This window comes from Sciurus carolinensis, chromosome 10 (assembly GCF_902686445.1).
Source record: "Sciurus carolinensis chromosome 10, mSciCar1.2, whole genome shotgun sequence".
NCBI lineage: Eukaryota > Metazoa > Chordata > Mammalia > Rodentia > Sciuridae > Sciurus > Sciurus carolinensis.
In genome coordinates this window covers 123767543-123794085 of record NC_062222.1, presented here as the reverse complement: position 1 = coordinate 123794085, position 26543 = coordinate 123767543, and the positions used below count along the sequence as shown (strand labels likewise).

At 39.7% G+C, this 26543-nt stretch overlaps 1 protein-coding gene across 1 annotated transcript in view; it reads right to left on the bottom strand.

Moving 5' to 3' along the window:
- Positions 1-26543, bottom strand: part of Adgra3 (adhesion G protein-coupled receptor A3) — a 107963-nt gene that overhangs the window by 24299 nt on the left and 57121 nt on the right. The window contains exons 8-12 of the mRNA XM_047566805.1: positions 22436-22600; positions 19331-19532; positions 18353-18508; positions 10500-10661; positions 7524-7727 (exon numbers count right to left, since the gene is read on the bottom strand). Of these exons, the coding sequence (XP_047422761.1) occupies positions 7524-7727; positions 10500-10661; positions 18353-18508; positions 19331-19532; positions 22436-22600 (889 nt within the window). The remainder of the gene's footprint in view (positions 1-7523; positions 7728-10499; positions 10662-18352; positions 18509-19330; positions 19533-22435; positions 22601-26543) is intronic.

The following is a 26543-nucleotide window of genomic DNA, read 5'->3' as shown; positions in this document are numbered from 1 at the left end:
CAAAGAGGTTCCCATATTCATATGCAGAAAAGAGGAAAACGTCAGACAGTTAGAGAAGTTTTCTAAATACATGTTGAATGTATTTTAAAACTGTATATCCAAAATCTCATCGTCAAAATGACTGATAAGCTCAGCACAACACGGCAGCATAGACCAAAAGGGCATAAAACCCAAAGAAATGCAAACTCCATTTCCAAGAGTTCGAGAAGTAAACAAGAGAATCATTTCAAATTACAAAGTTAATTTTCCCACAAGAGCACATAGTGGTGAAGCACTGAAGCAGACCAGGACCTCCTCATGGTAGTTTCACCACACACAATACAGTAACAAACAGGGTCAAGGTAGCACATCCTGAATGGGAGCACAGCTAATTTAGGCTTATGGAACTTGAGGGGGTTTATGACAGAGTCAGAGTCGAACTACAGAAGAATGCTATTATACAAAGCTAAGAGAAGTCTAAACTCAGCAAGCTCTTCTTACAGCATCCCCTTCCTTGACTCTTAAGAACACCAGTTTGGAAAAACAAAGTAACAAATAGGAACAGCTGAAAGATGCTGATTATGGGATGTTTTTTCTGATTTCTTTATTGGGTATTTTTAAATGAGTCAGCATTCAATATAAAAAGCCCATACACCAAAGAGGCTAGCAATTAACTATCTTTTTAAAAATTCCCTGTTGTAAAAATTTATTACCAAATCTATCTCCTGGTCACTGACCTCTCTCCCTCCAAATCAATGCTCACAGCACCAAAAGGATTTCACCTAGAGAAACCAGCTCCTTGTTTACACAGCACCTTGCTCTGCAATGTCTTGCACACCGGCTCCCAAATTCTAAGCACGTCTAATAATCTGACCCAAACCTACTGCTCAGGTTCATCTCCTAACACTCTTCTAGGACCCTGGTAACCTGGCCACAAGCTTCTCCATTGGGAGCTCCACTCAGCTCCCTGACGCTACTGGGCATGCCGCAGAGGCCCAAAAAGAATGAAATGCTCTTCTGTTCTAGACAAACTCTTGTGTTCACCTAGTCTGATTTTTAGCAAGGTTAATTCTTGCTTAAGGGAGTTGGGCGGCCCGGAGAGAGATTTTACATGGGGTCCTTCACACAGGGCTTCTTTGGATGATGAATTACGTTTTTGCAGAATTCTGTTTTTATAGTTGGCCGCACTCCCTGTCTTAATCAAATTTTTCGCTGCTGTGACTAAAAGACCTAACCAGAACAACTGTAGAGGAGGAAAGGTTTATCTAGGATCTCACGGTTTCCATTAAGTGGCTGGCTCCATTCCGTGGCACTCAAGGTGAGGCAGGACATCAAGGTGGAAGAGTGTGGCTGAGGGAAGCTGCTCACGTGGTGATAAGGAGGCAGAGAGACTCCACTCGCCAGATACAAATATATACCCCAAAGCCAGGCCCCAATTCCCACCTCCTCCAGCCACACCCACCACTTCAGTGACCACTCAGTTAATCCCTATCAGGGGATTCATTCACTGACTGGATTAAGACTCTCATACCCAATCGTTTCTCCTCTGAACCTTCTTGCATTGTCTCACATGTAGGTTTCTGGGGGACACCTCGATCCAAAACATGACATCCCCTCTGGACTCAGAGCATTCTGTGCGTGTCTGTGTCACAACTACATCCTGCATACTCAGAGCGGAACCCAAGCTCACTCTCTGCTGCTCCAGCCCAGCCCGTCTAGGAGGATTTCTGACTACAGACAATAACGTTCATTTTTTGATCCCCACATTAATGCTTCCTGGCACCAGTATCTGATAAAAATAGCTGTTTGTGACATTAACAAAGTCAGCAGGGCAGGTTTGCTTTTTAAAAAAGGGTTCTACTGAGGCAAATGATTGGCGACAGAGTTCTTTGGCAACAATGTTGAGAGGAGTGGATACCTATATATGTCTGTTGGAGGATATATTTTATAAATTAAATATTACTTTTAAATTTAAAGTGCTAAGAAAAATTTGCCAGAAATATTTTTGCCTAAGAAAAAAACAGAGGCTTCTAACAAATATATCCTGATGAACTGTAAATTCATTTGCTAATCTAGTAAATCTCTACTCTATGAAGTATATAAAAATATATAAATTTCTCTTAAGTACATAATGGAGGCATATGAAGAGGAAAAACACAGTTCAAAATCCTAATAAAATGTTACATAATGGACGTATATTAAAAATTAAGTACTATAAGTCATAAAATAGTTTTACTGTGAACACAAAATGAGTTGAAAACGAAGCACAGCTCTTAGGGAAAAGCTAAAGAAGCAAAACATGTATACTTTCTACAAGTCAAAAAAGGTCTTCTACACAAGTTTAAACTGTAAACTCAACCCAAAACAACAAAACAATAATCCACAGCTACATATCCATGGCTGCTACACACTTAATGGCTTTCTAACATCTCTTTCCAAGTCAAATAAAGATATTAGTAAACAATAATCATTAGGTTCCCTGGAGTGGCAGAAGGGTCCTCTACAGGTCTTGATAAAGTGAACCTCACCTCTATCAATTATGTTTAGATTTTTATGGTAGGAATGTAAAACTTACACATTTCATTTCCTTAAAAGAAGTCTCATAAGTCTAGTGAAAGACAGAACACTTACTTAGTTTGTTATATTTATTACGATTATACAGAAGTCTCTTGGCCTAAAGGTCTAATAGAACACAAAGTTAAATAATTTCAGATAACTATACATTTAGTTTTGAAATGTATGGGTTACAGTAATGAGATAGTTAAAAACACAGGAACTACAGCTAGTAAACTGGAAAAACCTCTCGAGACTCTTCAGGGAATACACGGTCTTGGTTTCTGACATACATTACTGAACGACGATGTGTCATGAGAAGACCTGGCGATCGGAAACAGGGCGGTGGGATCTGCGTCCAGGGGCACCACAGAGAACTGGTAGCACTGCTGCATGGGGCTAACCTGAGTCTCACCTGCTGAACGCAGCTAGCCATCTAACAAACGGCGGTGAGGCCCCCTGGAACCCTGACTGACCAGCACCAAGGCTGCGGAATGGCGGACGGTCATCTTGTCATCACTACCTGGGCAGTGTGCGAGAGGGTCCTCCCCAGCTGCGAGAGAGGATGCCAGGAAGTGACGGACTCACCCATCGGCTGGACCTTCGCCGTGTTCCGACTTCTACAGTCTGGTTTGGTATTAACTTTAAAAATTGATGAAGTGGGAATGAACAAGGAAAGAATGTTACCACGGAACAACTCCTTTTATTTGTTCAACTCCTGAGCAGTTTACTATTTTCAATGACATTAAGCTAAAAAGAAAACAAGTGATATAAAGGATGTTAACTCAAACACAGAAATACTTCAATTTTAACATCTTTCCTTATGAAAGAATCAGGACTTCCTCTACTTTGCATATGCATTAAAATTTGCAGAAATCTCGATTTATTAAAATCGATAGAATTCCATGATTAAAGTCAGAATGGGTCAAAACCATCAGATGCCAGACAATAATACACTAACTTACCCAAATTTTCCTTTCTACTTACTCATTTCAAATAATAGGTATTATGACATATGCTAATCATTTTCTAGGGTGTAGCTAGTGATTTGTCACCTTTCAATTACCTCACTAGTAGAGATTAACAGGGATCATGTTTGCCTTCAGAACGTTTAGCTGACTTTCTTTGTTAATTAAGTTTACTGTTAAGGGTATTCAACTACAGCTAAGAGAGGTTTAGCTACTCTGTGTTTGACACTGCAGAACCTAAAGATATACAATGGAAGAAGCTGTGGTCCTTGCCATCAAAAATTCATAATCTAAACAGATTACAACCATCCCAAAACAGTTACTGAGTGATTATTCTGTGCCAAATACTATTGTGAATATCTACACATTTACCTCATTTAATCTTTTCAGTAACTTCTCAAGTACCATTACAGAATTCCCCATGAAACACATAAGGAACCGTCATTCAGAAAGGCCAAGGTATTTTCCCAAGTTTGCACAGCTGTTAAGTGGGGGGAAAGAACACGGACCCAGGCTGCCTGGCTTTAGAGAGACCACATTCTTAGTTGCCATACCGTACAGCTTCACTATCAACCAGTTCACCATTATGCTCCTTATAACTACTCTGACGAAAGAACAGAGCCCCAGGGGATCCACAGACAATGATAAGAGAAGGAAGGTGCCATCTGCAGAGTCCTAAGGTAAGAACAGTATGAAGACACAAAACGATTGGTCTGAAAACTCCAAGGACCACACTTGGCCAGGATGAGAGAGACCCTGGATGCGTAAGGAAAAACTGGCTTCTAAATTCTGGTCAAGTAAATTATGAAGAATCAATTCCTATTGGCTATATTATTGCTGAGTTCAAACACTAGCGAGTGGCTAAAAGCCCCTGGCAGTTTACTGGAAAGACACCAATTTATTATGCTCATATCTGAATTATGGAATCAACAATGAGAGGGATCGTTTTGATGAGAAAAAGTCAGAACAGATTTGACTGGTACTACTGGCAAGAGTCAAGTACCAGACAACTCCACCTCCAACGGGAGACCACGAGGCCAGGCACTGGGTTCACCAGTGACTCAAGCATAGCTCCGCCCCCGAGCAGCCCACTGTGGCCCACGGGTGACACATACGGGAGAGATGGGCAGCAATACTGGAAAGTGAGGGGAAACAGAGGACCCACGGTGAGGCAGGGGGAGACCAACCACGGGGTGTCAGAGGACTTTGCAGAGGAGACATTTCTGCAGGGTCTTAACACATAACCAAGGATCTGGGAAGGGAGGGTAGGAGCAGGAGATTCCAGGAGAAGAATCAGCATGAGTCTGCCCCCAACACAGCCGGGTGGCTGGGAGAGGAACCAGCAGTCTGCTGCCACTGGACAGAGGGAAGCACAGGCAGGAGGAGACGTGGGCAGAGAACTAATGCCAGGTAAGGAAGCCACTTGGCAGACGCCGCGAGCCTGGACAGTTATCAGGGGATGAATGAGGTCCACTTCCCTTCCAGTCAGAGCTGGGGACAGTGCTCATAGTATCAGTGACCTGAGACGCCACAGGCACTGTCAGAACAGGCTCCTTGGAGGGGTATGCTGTTGACACCTCTGCTCTCCAGGTACCGGCCGCACAGCTGTGGGAAGGATGCTCTGCATGGTGTTCCCCACAGAACCACAGGGCCAAGAGGCACTCAGGGGATGGGGGCAGCAGCTAGTTGCTAAATGCTAAGAAGGTATTTCAGTATCTTATTTACTAACTGTCAGGGTTACGCTGGCTGATTACTATAGACCTAGGTAGACCAATCTACAGGAGAGTCATGGATCTGTATGAAACAGCCTATAGACACCAAAAACAAAAGGGAATTTACAATAGTTTGGGCAATACAGGTGGAACTTGACTTAGGATGGGTCAACGTACAATTTTTCAACAAGGAGAAACACATTCAGCAGGAACCATACTTTGATTTTTGAGCATTTTTCCAGGTTAGTGACACGTGGCATGATATTTTCTTACAATGCAAGGCAGCAGCAAACCACAGCTCCCATCTAGCTGTGAGATCACAAGGCTAAACAACCGAGACTCTAGCATTCTGTGTTGCTAAGCTATGTCTGGGAGGTCAGGTGCTGTCAATACATTTTCAACCTGGTACATTTTTAACCTTGCAATGGGTTTATCAGGATTTTATCCCATTGTAAGTTGAAAAGAATCCATATAGGATAGGAGTCCAAACCCAGCTACAGAGGCAGCCTGCTGGGAAGCACAATATGCAAAGCAAATCACGTGAGACATCTACTGCCAACTAAAAACAACCTCTTAAAAAAAAAAAAAGTAAAAAATAAAAGCATCCTTTTTCTGGGTTTAACTTCATATGATTGCATATGCTCCACTTAAGGGTAATGTAATCAATTACTGGATGTTCAAATGGCCTAGTTCATATATTCAAGGAATTTTTTTTGTAAAATGTATGCACAGAAAGAATAAAAACTGCCCTAGCATTAAAGTTTAAAATGTGAAGAAAGTCTTCTGTCAAAGTGCTAAAGCTTAAGTACATTTTGCGCTGCTGATGTTAAAACTGTTAACTAATTTTATTTCATGGAGGATATGCTCCTTTTTCATTCAGTTTAATGATGTCCATCTATGAAGCATGAATAATAATGTAGTGTGTTCTTGCTCTGGTCACAGGATGATGTCAAAAGGACAGAACGTGAAATTGGCAAATCTGAGAGTATTCACTTAAAGCTTTCTGCTTTAGAAGGCAGAACCCTCCTTACACAGGGGGGCGGGTTGTGAAACTGACAAAACGGACAGTGTCATCATTTTTAATCCCTTCCTACCCGCTGGGATCACCTAAGACAGAAGGTTCATCACTTTTAAGGCTCCTCAAAAACACATGCCCTTTTCTCCTGGGCTTGTGTGTGTTGCTGTTCCTACGCCTTCTGTGGTGTATTTTTACCAATAAAAGATGCAACACAGAAAACTGAGCAAGTCTATAGTAGCAAGGTTGGGTACATCAAGTATTCTCCGAACCAAAAATAACAGAAGAATGTTGTCAATGAATATATGGTATCAAGTAAATATATTATCATCAGACTTGTTGAGGTTATCTTGGCTAGTTGTGATATTTCTAAATTTGGCAAATGAGCTCTTTTCATGGAAGTCACCAGGGTAAAGTATACAGAACACACTGATTTCACATTCATCCATTTGAGGCTTATTAGGCACCCACAGTATACCAGAACATCTAACACTTATTTGATCGATTACTGTACAGTCATTAAAATGACTAGAATACTCTTTGTAATGCCAGTCAGGAATAAGCCAGAAAAGAAGTTCTGTGCAATTAAAAATCACAGAGAATATAATAGCACATGACCACACAAAGTTAAGTGACAAAATGTTGCTCCATTAGGGAACGGAACTTCTGCCTCCAACTACTTAATTCAATGTGGTTTATGCCAAAATTAAAAAAATAAATAAAATAAAAATGTTTTCCTTATGCTTGTTACAATAAAACTCACATTTTATATATATATATACACACATATATATGTGTGTATGTGTGTGTGTGTGTGTTTATATACCTCACATATTTGCACTTCTTTGCCAAAAATCTTGATATTCACCCTGCTGATTAAATGCCTGGTCTCAGGGCTTACTTCTCCAATGGTGCAATGGCAAGGGCTCACAATACTTGTAGGGGCCCATGAAAATGTTTTAATGTCTTAATATGAGGATCCAAAAAGAAAATTAGGTTAAAGAAATTGTTTTAATATGTAACAATGATATATTTGTCTTTATACTATTGCAGTCATAAAAAGTAACTTTTGATATTTTTGTGTAGAGAAAGGTGAGCCCAAGACAAAAATGCTTAAGGCCCATAAAAGTCATTATGGGGCTCTTCCTGGTCTGGATTTCCTTAAAAAATAATAATAATAATGTTCCCACACTTCTCCCCAACCCCTTCCAAAAACAACTTTTAATGAGGTTATTTTACAAAGCAAAAGATTTTGTTCTAAACTAATGTGAATAGCGACTAGAGAACGTAACATACCTTTAGTGCCAGACTTGAAAATGTGTTTGAAACATTGCACTTGAAGCTCAGCTGCTTGTCCAGGTTTCCATCTGGATCCCGCCTCCCATAATCGGAGAGTCCCGTGCGGTCAGAGGCTGCTACTTTCTGAAACACGGTGCAGGTCATCCCGGTGAAGCCAGGAGCCTTGATGATATAAGCTTCCAGAGCAATATTGGGTGAATACTTCAAAAGTCAACCAAAACAGGAGTTAGGAAGGAGTTATCATCTGGAGGAACAGCACTTTCCAAGATTTTTCAAACACAAAAACACTGTACGTATAAACAAAATGAAAAAGCACAAGTTCTCATTAAACAAAAAGTGTGTAGGGAATTGGACAAAATTTCACTGGAATGGGGAAAAAAAAAAAAAAGTCCTAAAATGGAAAGAAGATCAAAGAAGAGGAGATGAAGAGGAGAACAAACTGCTAAGTACAGGAAATCAGCTAGAAATGAGAAGTCAAGAGAGAGTAGTTTGCAGGCTGGGTGCTCAGTGGAAGAGGGCTTGTCTAGCACGCAAGGGCCCCGAGTTCAATCCCCAACACTGTAGAAAAGGTGAACTAATTTAAAAAGAATAGAAATGATTTGAAAAGCACATTGCAGGAAGAAATGCTACAAGCTCGAAATGGAAGATTCTTATTTTTTAAAAAATTAGAGAAATCAGTAGACCTTTAAATAACCATTCCATGGGAAGAAATCAAAGGCAACTACTAGGGTTTGAAAGCTACACCTGAAAGTTCAAGACTTCTAGCCACATTCACCTTTCCCCTTGCAGGGAGACTGAGTTAACTCTTTGCATGAGGTTGACAGAGATTCACTCCAGAGCTGCTCCTTTAGGAAAGGAAGGGAGGTGGGAGTAGGAAAGCGAGTGATCGGATCAGGAACGTGCCTCAACGAGATGGCGCCTGCCCCAGGGTTTTCAAGGGATTCAAAAGCAAGTTGAACTTGGGGGATCTGCCAAAATGTAGGACCTGCTGATACCACAGCTGCCAGACCCCAAGCATCCCACATTCATCAGAAGCAACCAGAAAGGGTGTGGGGAGCGACAAGCTGACAAGCCGCACATTCAAATCCGGCAGGGTGACAGGACCCACTGTCAGTGCTAAGGACAATGTGGTGTCTCTCCTTGTCCTCGGGATGATTAAGTGAACCTCTATCAAATGGACAAAGCAGCAGCCCATGTCCTGGATGAAGAGAGTGTTTTTTTGTTTTGTTTTTGTTTTTGTTTTTTTTTTTTACACGAGACTGGTGTGAGATGATTAAAATCTATTAGGAAGATACAAGTTCTGAAAGGTGAGACGGAAGAAAGAATCTGGGAAGTGTGGTACACATGGTACCCACTCCAGAGTATGGTATTGTCTACAAAGCACAGAAAATAATTTTTGGTCCTCACACTTTTCAAGAGAAAACTAAGTTTGCAGAAGCTGGTCTCACAGATTACAATCTGAAAAGCTTAATCATTAAATTGTTAGTTAACGAATTGTGTGTATTCCATTTTTTTATTGATCAAAGCCATACATAAGAAACTGAGTTTCTGATGAGTAGCACTAACCATGACCAGTACACAAAACCTCAGTTAAAAGAAAGAAACCCATCCTTCCGAGACACCCTGACACCACATCCTTACAGTGGTCCCCCAACTCATAGTTCCATTTTCCCCAGTTTCAGTTATCTGCAGTCAACTACAATCAGTTTGAAAATATTAAATGGAAATCTCCAGTAATAAACAACTCATAGCTTTTAAATAACTTTTATCATAATACTATTATTATTTTATTATTAGTTATGACTAATCTGTTACCATGCCTGATTTACAAGTTAGACTCTATCCTAAGTATGGACATATAGGAAAACACACAGGATACCGAGGATTTGGTACTGTCTATGGCTTCAAACACCCACTGGGGTCTTGGAACACTTCCCAGGGATCAGGAGGGACTGCTACATAAGAAGATGTGTCGCTCCTAAACTTGTTTTACGTGTTGAATGGCAGGTAAATACACACCATGACCTTTATCACACCCATGAGTTTTCAGAACTGGTGAGGTTCAGAAGGAGGCAGCAGGTTCTCCTGGCTGAGTGACAAGAAGGTCAAAGGTTGGCATTTAAATTGGGTCTAACAAACTGGGGAAGACATAAGATGACAAGTTGGTCTCAGGTAAGGTCACAGATCTGAGAGGGAAAGGACAGTAGGCATGCTGGGCCTCTTATTTCATTTACTATTCAGGAAAGTAATCCTCATCTTAAAGGAGCAAATGTCACAACAGAACACAATATAACCAAAAATGGTCTCAGTAATCAACGAAAAAGTGATCATCTTGAAACTGCATAGTCTCAGGTGGAAGGGTAGCATAATGGACACTACATGAACCCCCTGAAAGAGTTAAAAACTGAAAACCACGGGCCATCAGAATAAGACTGCTAAGGGAACAACACATTATATACCATACTTCTCATATTTTTTGAACCAAAAAGTAAGCAACACCCAAAGAGAGTTAAAACAGTTCAAGTTAGCACGGATAAAATTCAATACTATTTAATGGGGTGATTATCAAGCCAATTGCTTCACAAGTGTTGGAGGATATCCAGTGCTGTCTGAGACTGGGGTCTGGGCAAGCAATCAGGCATTCTCTGAAAACACCCTGGAGGGCCCAGAACAGAGCTCTAGCTCCGATGGACCAGGGGTAAGAGCCAACAGAACACTATAGCAGTGCTCTTATTTTCATTGTAGAAACAGTTTCAGTGGATCAGGTGGTGCTGAACATTCAAATTTCAGATTATCGGAGTGCTTTCCAGTTACCTGTGAAATAGATCACTCAAACGCAAAAATCAGCTTTTGAAATGTTTTCGAAAAGGGAATTCTGTAACAGAAAATGCCCACCCTGCAAAGGAAGAGACCTGTGTCTTTTGGGTTAGAGGGGCTGCAGTCAATTTTGGTCTACGACACTGTGACACTCACTGTTGAATAGACGTGAGCCCCGCTGGCCAGCCGGTAGGTAGCGATGCGCTGGAGACACTGAACGATCCTGCTGCAGGCTTTCGCTTCCCTCTGCGCCAGCCACAGCACACGCTCGTCCGCCAACATGATGTTGCTTGCGATGTCAACCATCACGTCACCCAGCTAGCGAGCAAACGGGAAGGAGAAAGAGACAAAGATCTTTGGAGCTGAGGCAAGCTGTTCGACAGAATCAAAATCCTACAGACAATGAGAATGTCCTTCTGCCTAAATTATTTACATGAAACCCAACAGTCACTTTTTCTGTTTCTCATTAAAACAACTTTGGTTATAAAAAACGCATTCAATTATGGTCATTTGGAAATACCTAGCTCAAAACCTGTACTTAAGTAATCACTACCTCACTGATGACGAGATCACGGGCCAGCATCTTTAATAGAGGAAAAAGAGGGAAATTAGATTAACAAGAAGATGATGTCACATGACCCAGGAGAAAGAGAGCTCAACTCTTCACCTCAAAACCATTGTAAACATTTCTTTTTGTATAAGCTTAAATTAAACTATTATTAGAAAAAGAAAAAGAAAAGAAAATCTGTGACTCTGTACTTCCCTCTCTTTAATCTCGTCATGTTCAAAATTCCAGACATATCCAAGCACCATGCGTTTCCTGTTTGTGCCGTGTCATCTCCCGCATCTGTGCTCTGGTGTGTGTTTCCTCCCCCTGAATGAATTCATTCTTCCCTTCCTCAGGCTCAGTGAATGCTTCAAGACCAATACCTTGCAATGAATGGATCCTAAGAGGAACTACTCTGCTGCTTGCTTTACTTGTTTGATATGCGTGATTCTTTTCATTAGCTCACTTCGGACCTCACGGTGTAAGCATCTGCCAGGCAATGCCAGTGAAGAGCCAACCCACTGTCCCCACCGTCACTTGTGTATCCCACCCCCCCACGAGAAATGTACTGAATGGTCCACCTAACCGGACATACTGTTGAAGAGGGAGGTTGGCTCAGGGCAAAATGTATGTAAGAAGTCTGTTGCAGAGAGAACAGTAAGAACATTTATAAGCTGGCTGGTCCTCTCCTCAAGAAGTAGGCATCAAAGTGGAAGCCCTGGTATAAGCCAGGAAGCCACCGCTGCTTTAGCAGATGTCTCCTGGTCCTCCCACGAAGGTTCCAGCTAAGGTTTTCATTCCTGTGCTCCTTCCAGAACTCTTCCCAGTGCATGTAATTATGAGGGCAGAGGTGGTTTTGGAAGAAGTTCAGAACACCCCACCACGGCTCACTTTACAAAGACGACAGGCAGATCTCAAACCTGGAACCCTGGAGCAAGGCTGGTACAGTGGGCACAGAGGTGAGACCGGCACCTTAACAGTGACCAAGGCCACCGACACAAGTCTTCCCTCTTGGTAAATGCATAGCAGTGGTCCTATCTTCTGAACATGGTGCAGATCATGCTCCGACAATAAATGCAAGGCTCCTGAAACCAAGTCTGGCACCCAGCAAGTGCTCCAAAAACGCTGGCTCTACTTGTTATTTTATTGCTTCTATTTTTCATAAAGCATTGCAATACTAAAAGAGACCTCTTTTTTAAGATGACAGGCTCTAGAAGTGAGGAGTGTATTTCATCAGACTGTGCTCACACAAAACTAGAACTAACAAAACTGGCTTTTTGCACTCTTAAAGCCCCAACCCCCAATCTTGATCTGGTTTGAAAAAATCCTGACTCTGTACTGTCCTGATTACAGAGTATCATGATTATTTCCATGTTTTATTTCCAATGTAAACATCTGGGAACAGGGACATCATAATAACCTTACTTATCTTACACCCTTATTCACTAGTATAAGAGTTGGTATGAAGCTGGGAGTTATCAATGTTCATTACTCAATGCTTATCAATGTTCGTTATCATATTCATTTACAATGTGTACAGAGTAAACATTCATTAGGGGTCAAAGTGAGCCCTAAGCAGTAGGATACAGCAGTGAAAGAAACACACATGATCGGTCTTCAAGCTTACAGACTAGTGAGGAAAATACAAAACAAGCCAGTTATCCCATTCTTTAAAAATGATCTAGACTGTGATCACGGCAATGATCAAAAATAACAAAACAATCCAAACCCCCTATTTTTATGGACTCACACATTCTCACAAGGTATTTCTCCTGGCAGACAAAAAAAGCCCACCAGGCTTGGTGGCCCACCCCACATACCCCAGCACACAGGTCAAGTCGGAGGATCACTTAGGCCCAGTGGTTGTAGATTAGCCTGGGCAACACGGCAAGACCCTGTCTCAAGAATAAAGGAAAGGAAAAGAAGAAGAGCCTAACACTACGTTTTACAGAAGTCCCTTCAGTTCATTTTATGTGATTCATGGGAGTATCAGAATCCCAGGACAGTTTCCTACTGACCACAGGGTTGGTGAATGCCACTCCACTAAGTCCTCATCTCTGAAGTTACAAAGATGAGTTCTGACTCCTGATATGATCATTACTGAATCTATCAATCAGGTATCTATAGAGAGGTTAACTAATAAGTCCCGATTTTGAATGGGAATTCGGAGTAGCTAGAATTATGCTTTCATCTATTATTGGGATTTATTGTTACCTCAAGTTTCTACATAGAAATGAAAGAACTAAAAGAGTTGACGTGGTCAAATATGCTCTGACTATCAGAAATGAAATTCCTGTTGGCTACAAAAACTTAAGAGATAAAGCACATAAAAATACTGATTCTATTCTGAGGCACTACTAAAAATATGAAATACCTGCAAAGTAGCACAATTACAATTCAAATTTGTTTACCATTTTTTTGCAGATTTAAATAAATGGAATTGATGATGGTGTAACACGAAATCTGGTAGACATGTCGTCTCTCCAGAAAAAAATATGGTAACCTGACCAAAGAACTCTGCTCTGCTCCACTAGATAAGGTCCGTGTAGGAATGTAACTAGTATTTCATCCTAAGGAGAAAAGTCACTTCTATGAAGGTACAGAGCTACCAAGAGGATGGCTCTAGCTGAGAACAAGCCATTTTTCTCATTATTTGACACCAAATGGCTAAGAACCAAAGAAAGGAATCTGCTGCCAAAACATTCATACAGCAGATAGTCACAGAATGCTACATGCTTCTGTATCCTGGTTACAGAAGCACTTTGAATCCGACAGAGCAGCCAAAAGGGATATGAAAGAGATAACAATGCATGAAACACTACGTTGTATTGAAAAAGTGCTTCTGAAATCCCCCACACACACAGAGTTTTAAAGCTGCAACCAGTATTCCAAACAAAGCACTGCATTTGTTCCTGGTCTTATTTCCTGAAGGCCACTCCAGCCACAAAAGGTTCAGAAGGAATCAGGCACCTGTTCCTGCACCTGTCACATTGAACTGTAAGGACCCATGGAAAACACATGGGAACTCACTTTATCAAAGATGAAATGTGAAGAAACAAAAATGTTACATGAATAACAATGAAAATGTCCAAAGCCATAGTTGTGAGGCAGAGATCATTCTATGTTCTTCTTAATACATATGGTTTGGAATCTTGATCAAAATTAAGTCAAAATCATCTGCAAATTTAATACATTTCTGATATGTTACATTATTAAATAGATAAGATCGTACACAAATTCTATCTTTAATTATAATGTAGTAGGCGTACAGTGTTTGGCACTGAAGACAGAATACTCCTGTGGCCTGGAGTTCAGTATTCCAGGATTAAGGTTGTCACTTACAAAGTTAGATATTTCAGAGCAAATCAGTTAGCCTCTCTGAGACCCAGTTTGCTCACTTGTAAAATAATGAGACCAGGTTCTCTATGGGAAGTGCTCAGCACTTCTCATTCCATGCTAAATTAAAACAAAGGAAACAAGACAAACGTCTTCTGACACAGCTAGTAGAAATATAAATAAAGCAAGGCATGCAGTTTCTAGGAAAGGTCAAGTGACTTAGGCCCTTCAAGTGCAGAGAGGCAAGGGATACTTTTGTCAATTCTAAGAACCAAAAAAACAAAAATAAAGACAGATATGTAGCTGGGGCAGCCAGCAGGGTATCTGTTTCAGGGCAGCGAATATGGAGATGAGAGGTTGAAGTGACCTGTCATCTGACCTTGACTATGATGTCATGGACGGTATTCTCACCATCACAGCTGCCATTATCTGAGTGGTCTTCATGACTGCCACACCAACAAATGTTACACTTAGAGACAGGTCAGAACATTCCACTAATGCCTCTCACCACCAACATTCATCCACACTGTTTGGGAGGCGCAATGTATAATCATAAAAATAAATAAAAATAGATAAATTTTCAGATAAGAACAGATAAATCAATGATATGCTGATGACTAATTGTTCATCTAGAAAACAGATAACCAACTGCAAAATGGCACAAATGAATTCAACTAGGTAACGAGGCAGGAGATCCACATCTTTAAGAAATCATAATCAAGGAAAATAGAAAATGGACTACATATCTGCAGATACTAAGGACTTTAAGATAATTCTGATGATGGAATAGCCATTTTTAAAGTTCCTTTTATTTTAGAAAATTATGGATGAAATATAAGTTACAGAATTTGTTTGTAAATGCTCCAGCACTGAGAAAGAAAGAAAGAAAGAAGCAAAGAAGCTAAGGAAGGTGAGGAGAAAAGAAATAAGGATATAAGATGAATGAATCAAGATGGTGACAGCTGAAAACTGTTAAATTTTTCCAGTTAAAAAGTTCTCAAAAAGTTAAACCCAAAGGAAAAACATTTTTAAAAGCAATATAAGGATAGAAAATGAAGCCAGTAGAGAGGTTCTCAGGGCCTATGCCAAGGACACACTGCCCAGCATCACCTGAGCTCACCTTCTGGAAGTGCACATTCTCAGAACCAGCCCCAGAGTAACTGCATCAGAAGCTGGAAATGGTGGGGAGGGGCCTGCTCCCAGTAGCAGTCTGTTTAACAAACCCTGCCAGTGATTCTGACCCATGTTCAATTTGAGAAATGATGTCATGTGAGATCACAGAGCCAGACCTGTATCTTTGAAAAGCTTAATCATACAGAAAAATCTGGCAAGTAAGACCAAGAAAAAATAGAGAATTATTGAAAATAAAGAAGAGACATAACTGTCAAAATGGAAGTGATTACTTTAAGTTGGATAAATAAAAGAACTATAAATTTTTAAAATTCTGTTCATAAAACGTACTAAATTAACTCAGTAAACTAGCCTAAGGTTTGTGTCTCACTAGTGTATTTAAAACTAGAGCACAATAAAGCAATATAAAGCATAACCAGATCTACTCTGTGTATTTTATCATCTTATGAAATGGATATATACTGGTTTCCTAAGAAAAATCCCTCTATATGGAATAGACACTTATGTTGCCTGACAATCTTCAGCTATTTATAAAAGACCACTAAATACATCAGTTCGATAGCTTTTAGTACCTATTCCCAAGACAACAGAGTACTAGTCTGAGTTGGTTAGACTCAATCACAATTTAAAAAGCAATTACCTTGCTATACTTTACTTAACAAATAATCCATAGCAGAATTAACTTTTTAGACATAATACATAAATCAATTTAATTAATTTTTTGTCCATCTAAGAACATGTATTTTAGGATATACTAGCATAATTTTATGCTGTGTTAATTAACTTAAAATGAAGTCCTTAAACTTCATAATTTCTTTTTAGTACACTAATAAACAGTGAAAGCTACAGTCTGCAGTTTAAGGTTCTAAAGAACTGTAGAGGATATCAGTCACCATATCACAGGGAATATTACATTTATATGCCCATGATTCAGTGACTCAGTACTGAATATTTTCCTTTTCTTTCTTATTTATGCTTAATAAGTTCCTGTTACTTGTTTTCAAAGATAATCATTAACTTTACAACTACGTTAACCCATGAAATGATAGCAATCTCCTTCAAACTGAACTTTTAGATAACTAAATAAAGCACTCAGGATTTTTTGAAATCCTAAGAAGATTGATTTCATAACCTATAAAACTAGACCCAAATTTTGCAACTATTTTGCAAAATAGTTTTACCTCAATTTTCTCACTTGTGCATAAAAACTTTGCAAGTTAAACCGGGCAGCATCCCCATTTTAAAAATGAGGAAGGGCCCATTGAACCCACAAAACCGTCTTCTCCTAGTTCAGCAGGACACTTGCACCTAAAAGCATCAAAGAGGCAGACTGTTCACGCCATGCACTGGCAACAGTTCAACTTGAACCTCAGGGCTACACTGTTCTGTGCAAGTTGGGAGGTGAGCAAGAATTCCTTACGTCAAAACAGGGTAGCAAGGAAGAAATACACATTATAACTTGGCAAAATCTTTTTCAGTGCTCACATTCCAAATGTCATTACGATTATTCTAGTAACTCAAAACATTCCACTTCCAGAAACAACCACTAATCATGTGGGCAGCTAACCTGTGATTTAAGCAACAATGAAAAACAATAGCAGGAGAGTCAGAATCCAAACCACTTCTACCAGCGCTAAGAACTTACCACAGGGAGTGGCTATGGCCTGGAGCCCAACAGAGAAGCAGGAGAGCCCATGAGAAAACCCCAGTCTCTAGGGTGTAGATGACAGTATCGGAATGTTCTCTCACCGGCCGCTGAATTCCCTGTTTGCCTGAGTCCCATTAATGTACACATACCTATTTTCCTTCCTTGAACCACTACATCTATTAAGAAAAATGTCTAACATCTGAGGCCCAGAGCTTCTAAACATACTTTAACCCCCAAAAATCTTTGGTTAAATGATGAGGGAAACAAAGTGAATTGTTTTGTTTCCCTTTGAGCGACATCATTGTATCTGAGATATCCTACATAAAGATACATGCTTTGTTTGGCCAGTGTATTTCCCATAGTCCTGCCAGACAAGGCCACACTACTGGAAGGCAAATGCCATGCTGCAGAAGGCTCTCCTGGATCACCCAGGGAGGCTCCTGGGACCTGCCTGCAGCTTGCACTGTGCTCCAGTTTGAGGTTTGATGCAGATTCCTTCCACCTCTAGCACTCATTTGGTATGAGTGATTACATTACAAAGGAAACGGCAAAGTTCTCACACTGCGCAAAGTTTACATCTTCAGAACACATTCACCTTGCCTCTTAAAAATTATTTTAAATTTTTAAAATGTACTGCTTGATCTGAAATATGTAGCTTTCGATTTTTCCCCTAAAGGATAAAATATTGACAAGGATATCATAGTTTTAACATGGTCCTCTTAGAACACATCCCTTTACAAAGTCACTATTTTTTTTTTTAATTGTAACTGACACATTATAAAATTGCACATATCTGTGGGGTCACACGCGACATACACCGTGCAATGTTCAAGTCAAGGTAAGCATATCTATCTCATCAATTATCATTTCACTCAACTTCCAGAACTTGTATATCCCAATCATCAGGACTTCAAAAAAGGCCCTAAATGGCCTCTATTTCTCCAGGACATTATAAAAGCAATTAGGCAGTTTACAACAAGATCTGGATGACTGAACTCACACCCAGGAGGATGACACACAGTTGTGTGGATGACAGCAATGTGGGGTGTCTGAAGCAAGCAGCCCTGGCACACCACAATGTGGAGCCGAAGGCAGCCCGGGGCCCTAACTCCCTGCCACCTCACGGTACCTTAGGGTGCAGGATCTAAGCTCACCTCTCCTCTTCCCAATAACACACAGGTCACCATAACACTGGAGCACACATTTCTCCATGACAATTTTGGAAATTAAAAAGGATACCCAGCTCAGACATAGCAAACACAAGCCAGTTTTAAAAATACAGCTTCAACTCCACCCCGTTTCCATTTGGTGACAACGTACGTTACAAATCTGAACTTGGGAAAATACCTCTTTTGATTTTTCTTCTTTGGTGAATTTTCCAAATTTTTCTATCATTTCAGCCACAAAGATAACATCCATCTTGTCAGAAAAGTTGGCTGCTTCCACGGTGTAAGCCAGCAACTGGCGAGCGGTCGCCACAGCATTTGTGAGATTGAGAGGCATCTGCGTGAGGAAGGCAAAGAGCAGCACTTTGCAAAGTGACCGGTGAAATCTTGATGTTTTAGCTCTGCATTTCAAAGCACGGGAATGAACTGAAACTATTATTCACTCATCATAATCTTGAAACACGTTCCTCAAATTCAAGAAAACTGGGATTTTAAAGGAAAACTAACTGGAGGAAAATTTTATTGTGCAGATGAAACGAAATATGATGCATGACCCATCCAGTAAACACAATGTGCCATCTCTGCTCACCCCAACTCTAGACATACCTTAGAAAGCCTTTCTCAGGTACGCCAGCTACGACTGATTGACCCCTCCCTAGGATGCTCACTGCAGCAGAGTAGGAACCCTCTTTAGCACTTATCTTCACTGACATGCATGACCAGTGCTGTTCTGCAGTTGCTTATTGATTGACTTAGACATCGACCACTGCACAACAGGAAAGCTGCTACCAAGGAGCAGAGGAACTGCTCAGCACAAGGGGCAGAGAAGTGAAGGTGAGAGGCACATAAGCCACACAGGTGTTCCAAGTGGTTACTCTGGACAAAGGAATCCTAAAAGGAACCGAAGACATGGCTTTCCATGGGGACTGGAAGGAGCTGGGATTCTGCCTGGTGGGCACAGATGACAAAGGCCTCCCACCGAAGAAGGCATGAGCCAGCCGGCAACAGGAAGGGAAGAAGGGTACATGAGCAGGACAGGTCAACTGAGGGCCTAACACCAGATCTTCACGCTTTACTTGGGAGTTGTTTAAGTCACGTATTAAGTTAGAACACCACGTTTTATTCACAGCCTGAATGAATCTGAAGATGATCTACTTACCTGATTAAACATATAAAGAACTCTAGTGACATCATTTGCATACTGGCAGCGAGAATAATCATCATCTGCCCAAAAGCCACCTCTGTCACATCTGCGCCAAGCCTTTCTCTCATCCTGAGGGTTTCCAGGATAGATGCCACTGCCGTGCGTGTTCCGGGTACACTGCAGATACGCGGTAATGCCCGCCAGCGTCCTCGGCCATCTAGAGAGGTGAAGATAGAATAGTCTAAGAAGACCCAGAACAACAGAGGGAATCAAGGGTAGTAACAGCAGAGGAAAAACCAAGGATCGGACATGTCATGCATAATCACAGAGAAAAACTAAGAAGAGACGCAAAACTCCTTGGAAGAAGATTAAAAAAAAGCAAAAAGGTAAGCACAGACTAACCTACTTTAATCAATCAGCTGAGTATATTGCAATATCATAACAATAAAATTTTTCTGAAATAAAATTCTAAAACTCTAAAAACTGTTGTGCATGAATGGAGAAATCATCCTCTATCCAGTAAAGTAGGAATTCGGTGCAACAGATGGTCTTAAATCTAATAACCATTATTTACTATTGTCTTATATAACCAAAAGGCATATAAACTCTTGCCCAAGATAAAAAGAATTTGGGTTTTTGCTGAAGTAGGGTTAGCATATGTGAAGAAAAAAGATACCAGAGCAGGTCTGTGACCGCTGTCCTTAGAAAGTCCTGCTTGCAAAACTGGCCCTTTGGTGGTTGCCTTTGAACCTGAGTGACCACCACATTCCCTTGCAGTTACCCAGTAAGTGTGGTTCACTCTAGATGGCTGGGATGAGCAGTACATTGGTGCTTTTCCCCAGAGGGGGCTACGTGACCATCTGTCGGGAAGTTAGGGGTGTCCCTGGACGAAACACTGTGTGAAGATCACTGCCTCTTTCTCACTGCTGGTGGAGTGTGTGTGTGTGACCCCTTCAGGCACAAAGAAGCAAGCCTACACTAGACTTCCTCCAGCGCCTACGTGGGTATTTTCCACATCCACCAACGTGCCATGATGTATTAATATTACACATTCTAGCTGTGAGTCAGACTCTGCTGATCCCTAGAGCCCTCCCAGTACACATCTGAACACAGGCGTGGTCTCACAGACTCTAACACAGCATGCTGCAAACTCATCAGGAAGAAGCGGCTCCCTGTACGACCTGTGGACACCAATCATCTCCCCTCGGGACAGAAGACATTGCTATTTGAGCTGTTTCTCAAACGCTGGGAAGGAATTTAAGCATCTTTAATATAAGTTACAGCTGATGCTGAACAAGGAACAACTAAATTATAATATCAGTCACATCAAAACAGAATTCATTACTAGAAACTACATAAATAGATCAAGCAACACTAAATCTTATTAATGCGGTGGGAGTTTAATTGTATAATACCTTAAGGAGTGTCAAAAGATAAATAATTCATTCATCAGTTAAACATTTAGATTTTTCTTCTATTTTTAAAAATGTAAAACACTCAAAAATGGTGAGTAAAACATAAAATTCACCATAAACAGAAAACATCAGATTGTGATTACTTAATAAAAGATGTTGAAAATAACAAAATAAATGTCAAACATTTCACTTTGAAATACATAATATGAATATAATCAATATTTAATGCACATAAAAGACATCCACTGGCAATAATAAATGCTGATTTTCATGTCAAGAACCTTTTTTCAAAAAAAAAAAAAAACAATAATAAAAAAAGGTGAGCTATATTATCATTTCTCCTTGGATTGGTAAGATTAACACGAAAGGGTTTTCTTTTTTTTTTTTCTTTTTTTTTTTTCTCTTTTTACAGACTGCATTTTGATTCATTGTACAAATGGAGTACATCATTTTGTTTCTATGGTTGTGCACAATGTAGTTTTCTAACCCTTAAAACATTACAGTTGCAGCTAAGAGGAGACAATAAACTCACCAGAGACAATGCCAACTTACAATTAATCTTTATTGCTGCCTTAAAGAGTAACATATTTCCCTTGTTCACAGCAACTATAAACTCTTTACTAAAATCCTTCGACATAAATAAATGTGTTAAAGCAACTTTGAAAGTAAGCCACATCTAAGGTAAAAGTTGCTACTTCTCACATGTTCTAAACTTTCTACTAAAAATATTCAGTCATAAAGAAGAATAATATTACGGCATTTGCAGATAAATGGATGGAATTGGAGAATATCATGCTAAGTGAAATAAGCCAATCCCCCAAAACCAAAGGCCGAATGTTTTCCCTGATAAATGGATGATGATATACAATGGGGGGTGGTGGGGAGAGAAGAATGGAGGAACTTTAGATTATGTAGAAGGAAATGAGAGGGAGGGGATATGAAAAATGGTGGAATGAGACAGACATCATTACCCTATGTACATGTATGATCGCACAAATGGTAAAAATCTACATTGTGCACAACCATAGAAATAAAATGATGTACCCCGTTTGTGTACAATGAATCAAAATGCAGTCTTTAAAAAAATAAAAAAATAATTTTTAAAAAATTAACTCATTCAGCTCATCTTAACAAGAGTCCCACAACGAACTCCTGGGATCCCAATGGCTCCCCAGTCTCAGACTACCCAACGCCTTTCATTTCCCAAAGTCCTGCCAGAAGAACTGAGTAGGAGGAGAAAATCAGACATGAGTCTCTCCTAGCTATGATGTCCACTCCAGAGACGAGAGCTCAGAGGGACATCACGACCCTACAAAACCTCCACATTCCTCCATAACACAGCCCTTGACAAAACCATTAGCATTAGCCTGAGTTTTCAACTATCTTAACAAAATATTCAAAATATTTTCCTAAAGTAGTAGTTTTTAACTTATACAACAAAACCATTTGTTTAAAATGACTATTTTGAGAGAATTAAATAAATGTATGTCTAAAATAAAGTTCAGGCTTCTTTTTCTTCTATCTCCATAAATGATTCTGAAATTATCATCCTCAAGGCTAATCCTTAGATATATGAGGATATATATGTGTACAAACATACACTTCTCAAATTCTGTTTCTTAGAATGGAGTCCAATAATGTACCTTTGAGAATAAAATGACTTGGGACAAATCAAGACTTTTGAAGTTCTTTCCACGTCACTGACCTGAAATCACCTTTATTATTTACCACCCTCTCCGGAGGACAGTATTGTGCAGAGCTTTCTAAGACCACAATATCCACAGTTCTTGTATTGTTCCCACGTTTGCTCTGGACATGACAGCCCCAATTTCCAGTAGATCCAGCCTGAATATTAGAAATGGTTAGGGCACTGCATGAAAAAAAAGATTTTAAAAAGAGAGAAAATATGGTTAGGCAGTAAGAGACTGCAGGCTTCAATCAGTCACTTAGCAAAGGTAGCTGAACGTACACATGGGCCAAGCTAGATAAAAAGGAGCGAAGACACAGCCCCTCCCTCCAAGTCCCTCAGTGACCAGTCCAAACAACCAAAGGTTTTCAGATTCCTAAAACACAAGGTTGGGCAAAGACAGGAGTGTGAATAGAGTGCAGTGGCCACGATGCCGAAGACCTGTCCTTCCAGGAGAAGGGACAGGAAACGAGAGCCCAAAGGCCAACACGGCACTGTACCACCTCAGCCAAACCTGAGGTTTCCAAGTCACATCTACCTTCTCAAAGAATCTCAGCAAAATACTCAAGCACCAAGGAAGGACAGTATTATGGTAAACTATGGAATCAAGAAACTATTAAAGCTAATCTATTTTATAGAAGGATTATGCTGGAAATAGTTAAATCTCTAAAAAAGACTTAGCAAATGAAGGAGGTTTCCATGGAAAGGTACATTTCTGTTTATAGAACAGCCATATTTCCTTTCATTTCATTTTCAGACTGGGTTTCTCTGAGTTGCCCAAGTTGCTCTTGAACTCAAAATTCTCCCACCTTTACCTCTGGAGCAGCGAGGATTATAGGTGTGGCCTACCATGCCTGGCTAAACACCTGTATTTCCAAATAACAGTCCGTAAATCCCATTTTCAAGATGAAATCATAATTCTCTAATGTAAAACCTACTAACCAAAGAGCAAATGTCAGAACCTTCAATTAACCTTTACCCACTCACATGACCCACTATACTCTGCTGTTATGTGGACACAAATGATAATATTTAGACATATCATTTATCATTTTAATTAACTTGTAAAATTATGTCTTTCAGTTAAGATGCATTTGTCCGATCTCCTAAATCACTGATCTCCGCAAAAAATATTCTTATAAGGACTCCAAGGCACTGTTCTGTTCTGATTCATCAAAGAAAATGTTTATTATTTTTATAAAGTGTGGGAAAGAAGTCAATAACTATAATAAACATTTTCAAGATCAAGTGAAAGAGAAGTTTGATATTAAATTTAAATAATCAGAAAGGCTGCAAACACTCTACTTTACATGGCTACATCCAACTAGGAAAACGTATATAGAAATTTTGTCAATGAAAATCATCCTTGATCCAAGGGTTTCCAAACTTCCCCAGTTTTGGAGCCTTCACTGACTCTAACTTTTTCATGGTACCCCTAATCAAATAAAAATATAAAAAACACGACTATGTCTCTGTATCCTATTAATTTAGTAGCTATTTGAAAAACTAATGCATAAATTTGAAATACGATCTTTATTTCACTCTTAAATAACCATGACCTCTTAAAAGACTATGAGTATCCATTGGGGACTCCCCCAAAAATCACATTTCGGATTCAGTTAAGACAGTGGCACCCCTATTTCTTGTTCTACAATGATTTTCACAGAGTACTCATTTGGAACCATGGTAAAGGTCAACACCCCCACATCCCAACATGTGACTGACTCCAAGAAAAGGGGCACAGTATGATACAAAGATGACTCTGTCCATGGCTACGGCCGGGGGCTGAGTGCTGTCCCACGAACATCAAGTTCAGAAGCTTGGTGTGCACTCCTCCAACACTGCAAATGCCCACAGAGCTTCCATGGATTCAGTATGGTGTTCCCGGGCACATTAGCACCCTGCTTTGGGAACAGTAGCCATAAGACAGAGATGCTTGTGCACAACATTTAGCAACACCTCAGTGTCCAAAAGCAATCATTGGGATAAAAGCTCCAAGAATCCTCCAGGAAGCAGATTCAGAGATTCAAGGAGATTTAAGAAGAAATAAGCAACTTCAATTTCATCTTCTAAGAGAACTTTAGCCACCAATTCTTATTGATTAGAAGGATCAATCACATGAAGAAACCCATGAAGAATCAAAAGATAGCTCATACTCAATTTATTGTTACACACCCTGTCTCCTGAAACTTCTTTATTATTCTGGGCTAAATCTGGGTAAAGACCTTCACAGTCTTCACAAGATTTTTACTTTAATCAAAAGTTTCTACTAACGACATTTTTATGCTGAGTTGCTATCCTTAGAATTAATTTTTTGTACTGCTATAAAGAATTTATAATAATTTAAATATAACCTGCAGAAATAGATTTATAAAGCAAATTTAATTGCTTTACAGTCACACAACTGTGACTATAAATTAAATCGAAGTTCTTTTACATAGAACAAGGTCTAGCCTATTTTTAAAGATTGATTAGTGCATTATATATCAATTATTGTCTATTTATACCATAAATGGCTTAAGAGTGTACAATCTGATGAATTCTGACATATGTACATGCCTGGGAAATTAACACCACAGTAAAAATAGTGTAACATGAATATATCATCTCTATCAATTAATCTTATTCCCTAATAAGGTAATTCTGCTTGTAGGGATGGTTGAGTGGCTCATATTAAACTACCCTTTCTACAATTAATACTCAAATCCTGAACAAATAATAAAGTAATAACTATCTGAACACATGACCAGTGATCAAAAATAAGCAGAAAATGAAGAGGAGCTGATCAGGGAAGAATGAATTAGCACTGGAGAGTAACTGGAAAACCTTTCCCTTTATTTCCCAACCCCACATTTATTTATTGGTGCATTATAGTTGCACATATTGATGGGATTTGTTGTTACACATGCATACATGTACACAATGTAACGACATAATTTGGCCAATATCACTCCCCAGCACTTCCCCTCTCCCTCCCCATCTCCCACCTCTTGATCCCTTTCCTATACTGATCCCCTTCCCAGAAACCTTTTGAAAAGTCCCCGCCCCCCACTGTGCAGGCAGTTTCAAACAGAAACTCACCATCTTACTGCCTTAAAAAATGGAGGCGGAAGGGAGAGAAGGAGGGAAGAAGTAGCCTGTCTAGAAATGTAAACTTCTAAGGATGAAAATCCACCCAGATCTGCGACTGACCTGTGAGCACACACACAGTAGGGCAGATATCACCTGCCACCTACCAGAGTTTGAGTTTATCAAAGCTATCGCCTGACTAAACAAAACCAGCTCTTCTCAGAAAAATGAAATAGAACCCAGAGTTGGGAGTCTCAAACTTTTTCTTCAAAGGCCAGAGAATTTTAGAATTTGTTGGCTAAGAAGCAATATCCTATTATATAAGTATTGTTCAGGATATAATACAAAATTATCACTTGACAAATAATATTTTTGAAATATAGGAAAATATAAACCATATTCTAAAGAAAAATAGTTGATGATTCAGTTGTAGCAGACATTAGAAGGAAAACAAACCCAAAATGAGAAATAAAAGACATAAATGAAAATATGGTTATAATAAATAGAAAGTTCCAAGAAAGAAATTATAAACTAAAAAATCTGATCTCAGAATTTATCAGACTTCTTGAGAGCTTCTGGAAGACTTCTATTTTCTTAAAAACACACACACACACACTTTGGTGTTTACTAGATTTGAAGGGAGGGAGAATCACAGATCATATGGAGAGGAAAGGAAGAAAGAGGGAGGATAAAAGGGGAGAAGGAAAGGAAAAGAAAGAGCAGAGAATGAGGGAGGTTATTCTTTTTTTCAATGTATCAAGTTGGTTTAAAATAAAAAAAAAAAAATAGAATTTATCAGACTTTAATCAACTCAAGAGAACCTTGACTTTTTCAACAATTTTCTCATGGCATCTCTGCCCTGGCAGAGTTTGGAAACTACAGCTCTACTGGGATAAAAATTCAAGCCGTGTTTTAGGTAGGTAGATCAACCATTAAGAAGGGAGAGAAGGAAGGAGGGAAAAAATTCAATGTCTACAAGTAAAGGTTTCACCAAAATAAAATATCTGGTGAGTGATAACACCACATGTATTTTAAGTCTTTTTAATATTTTATAAAG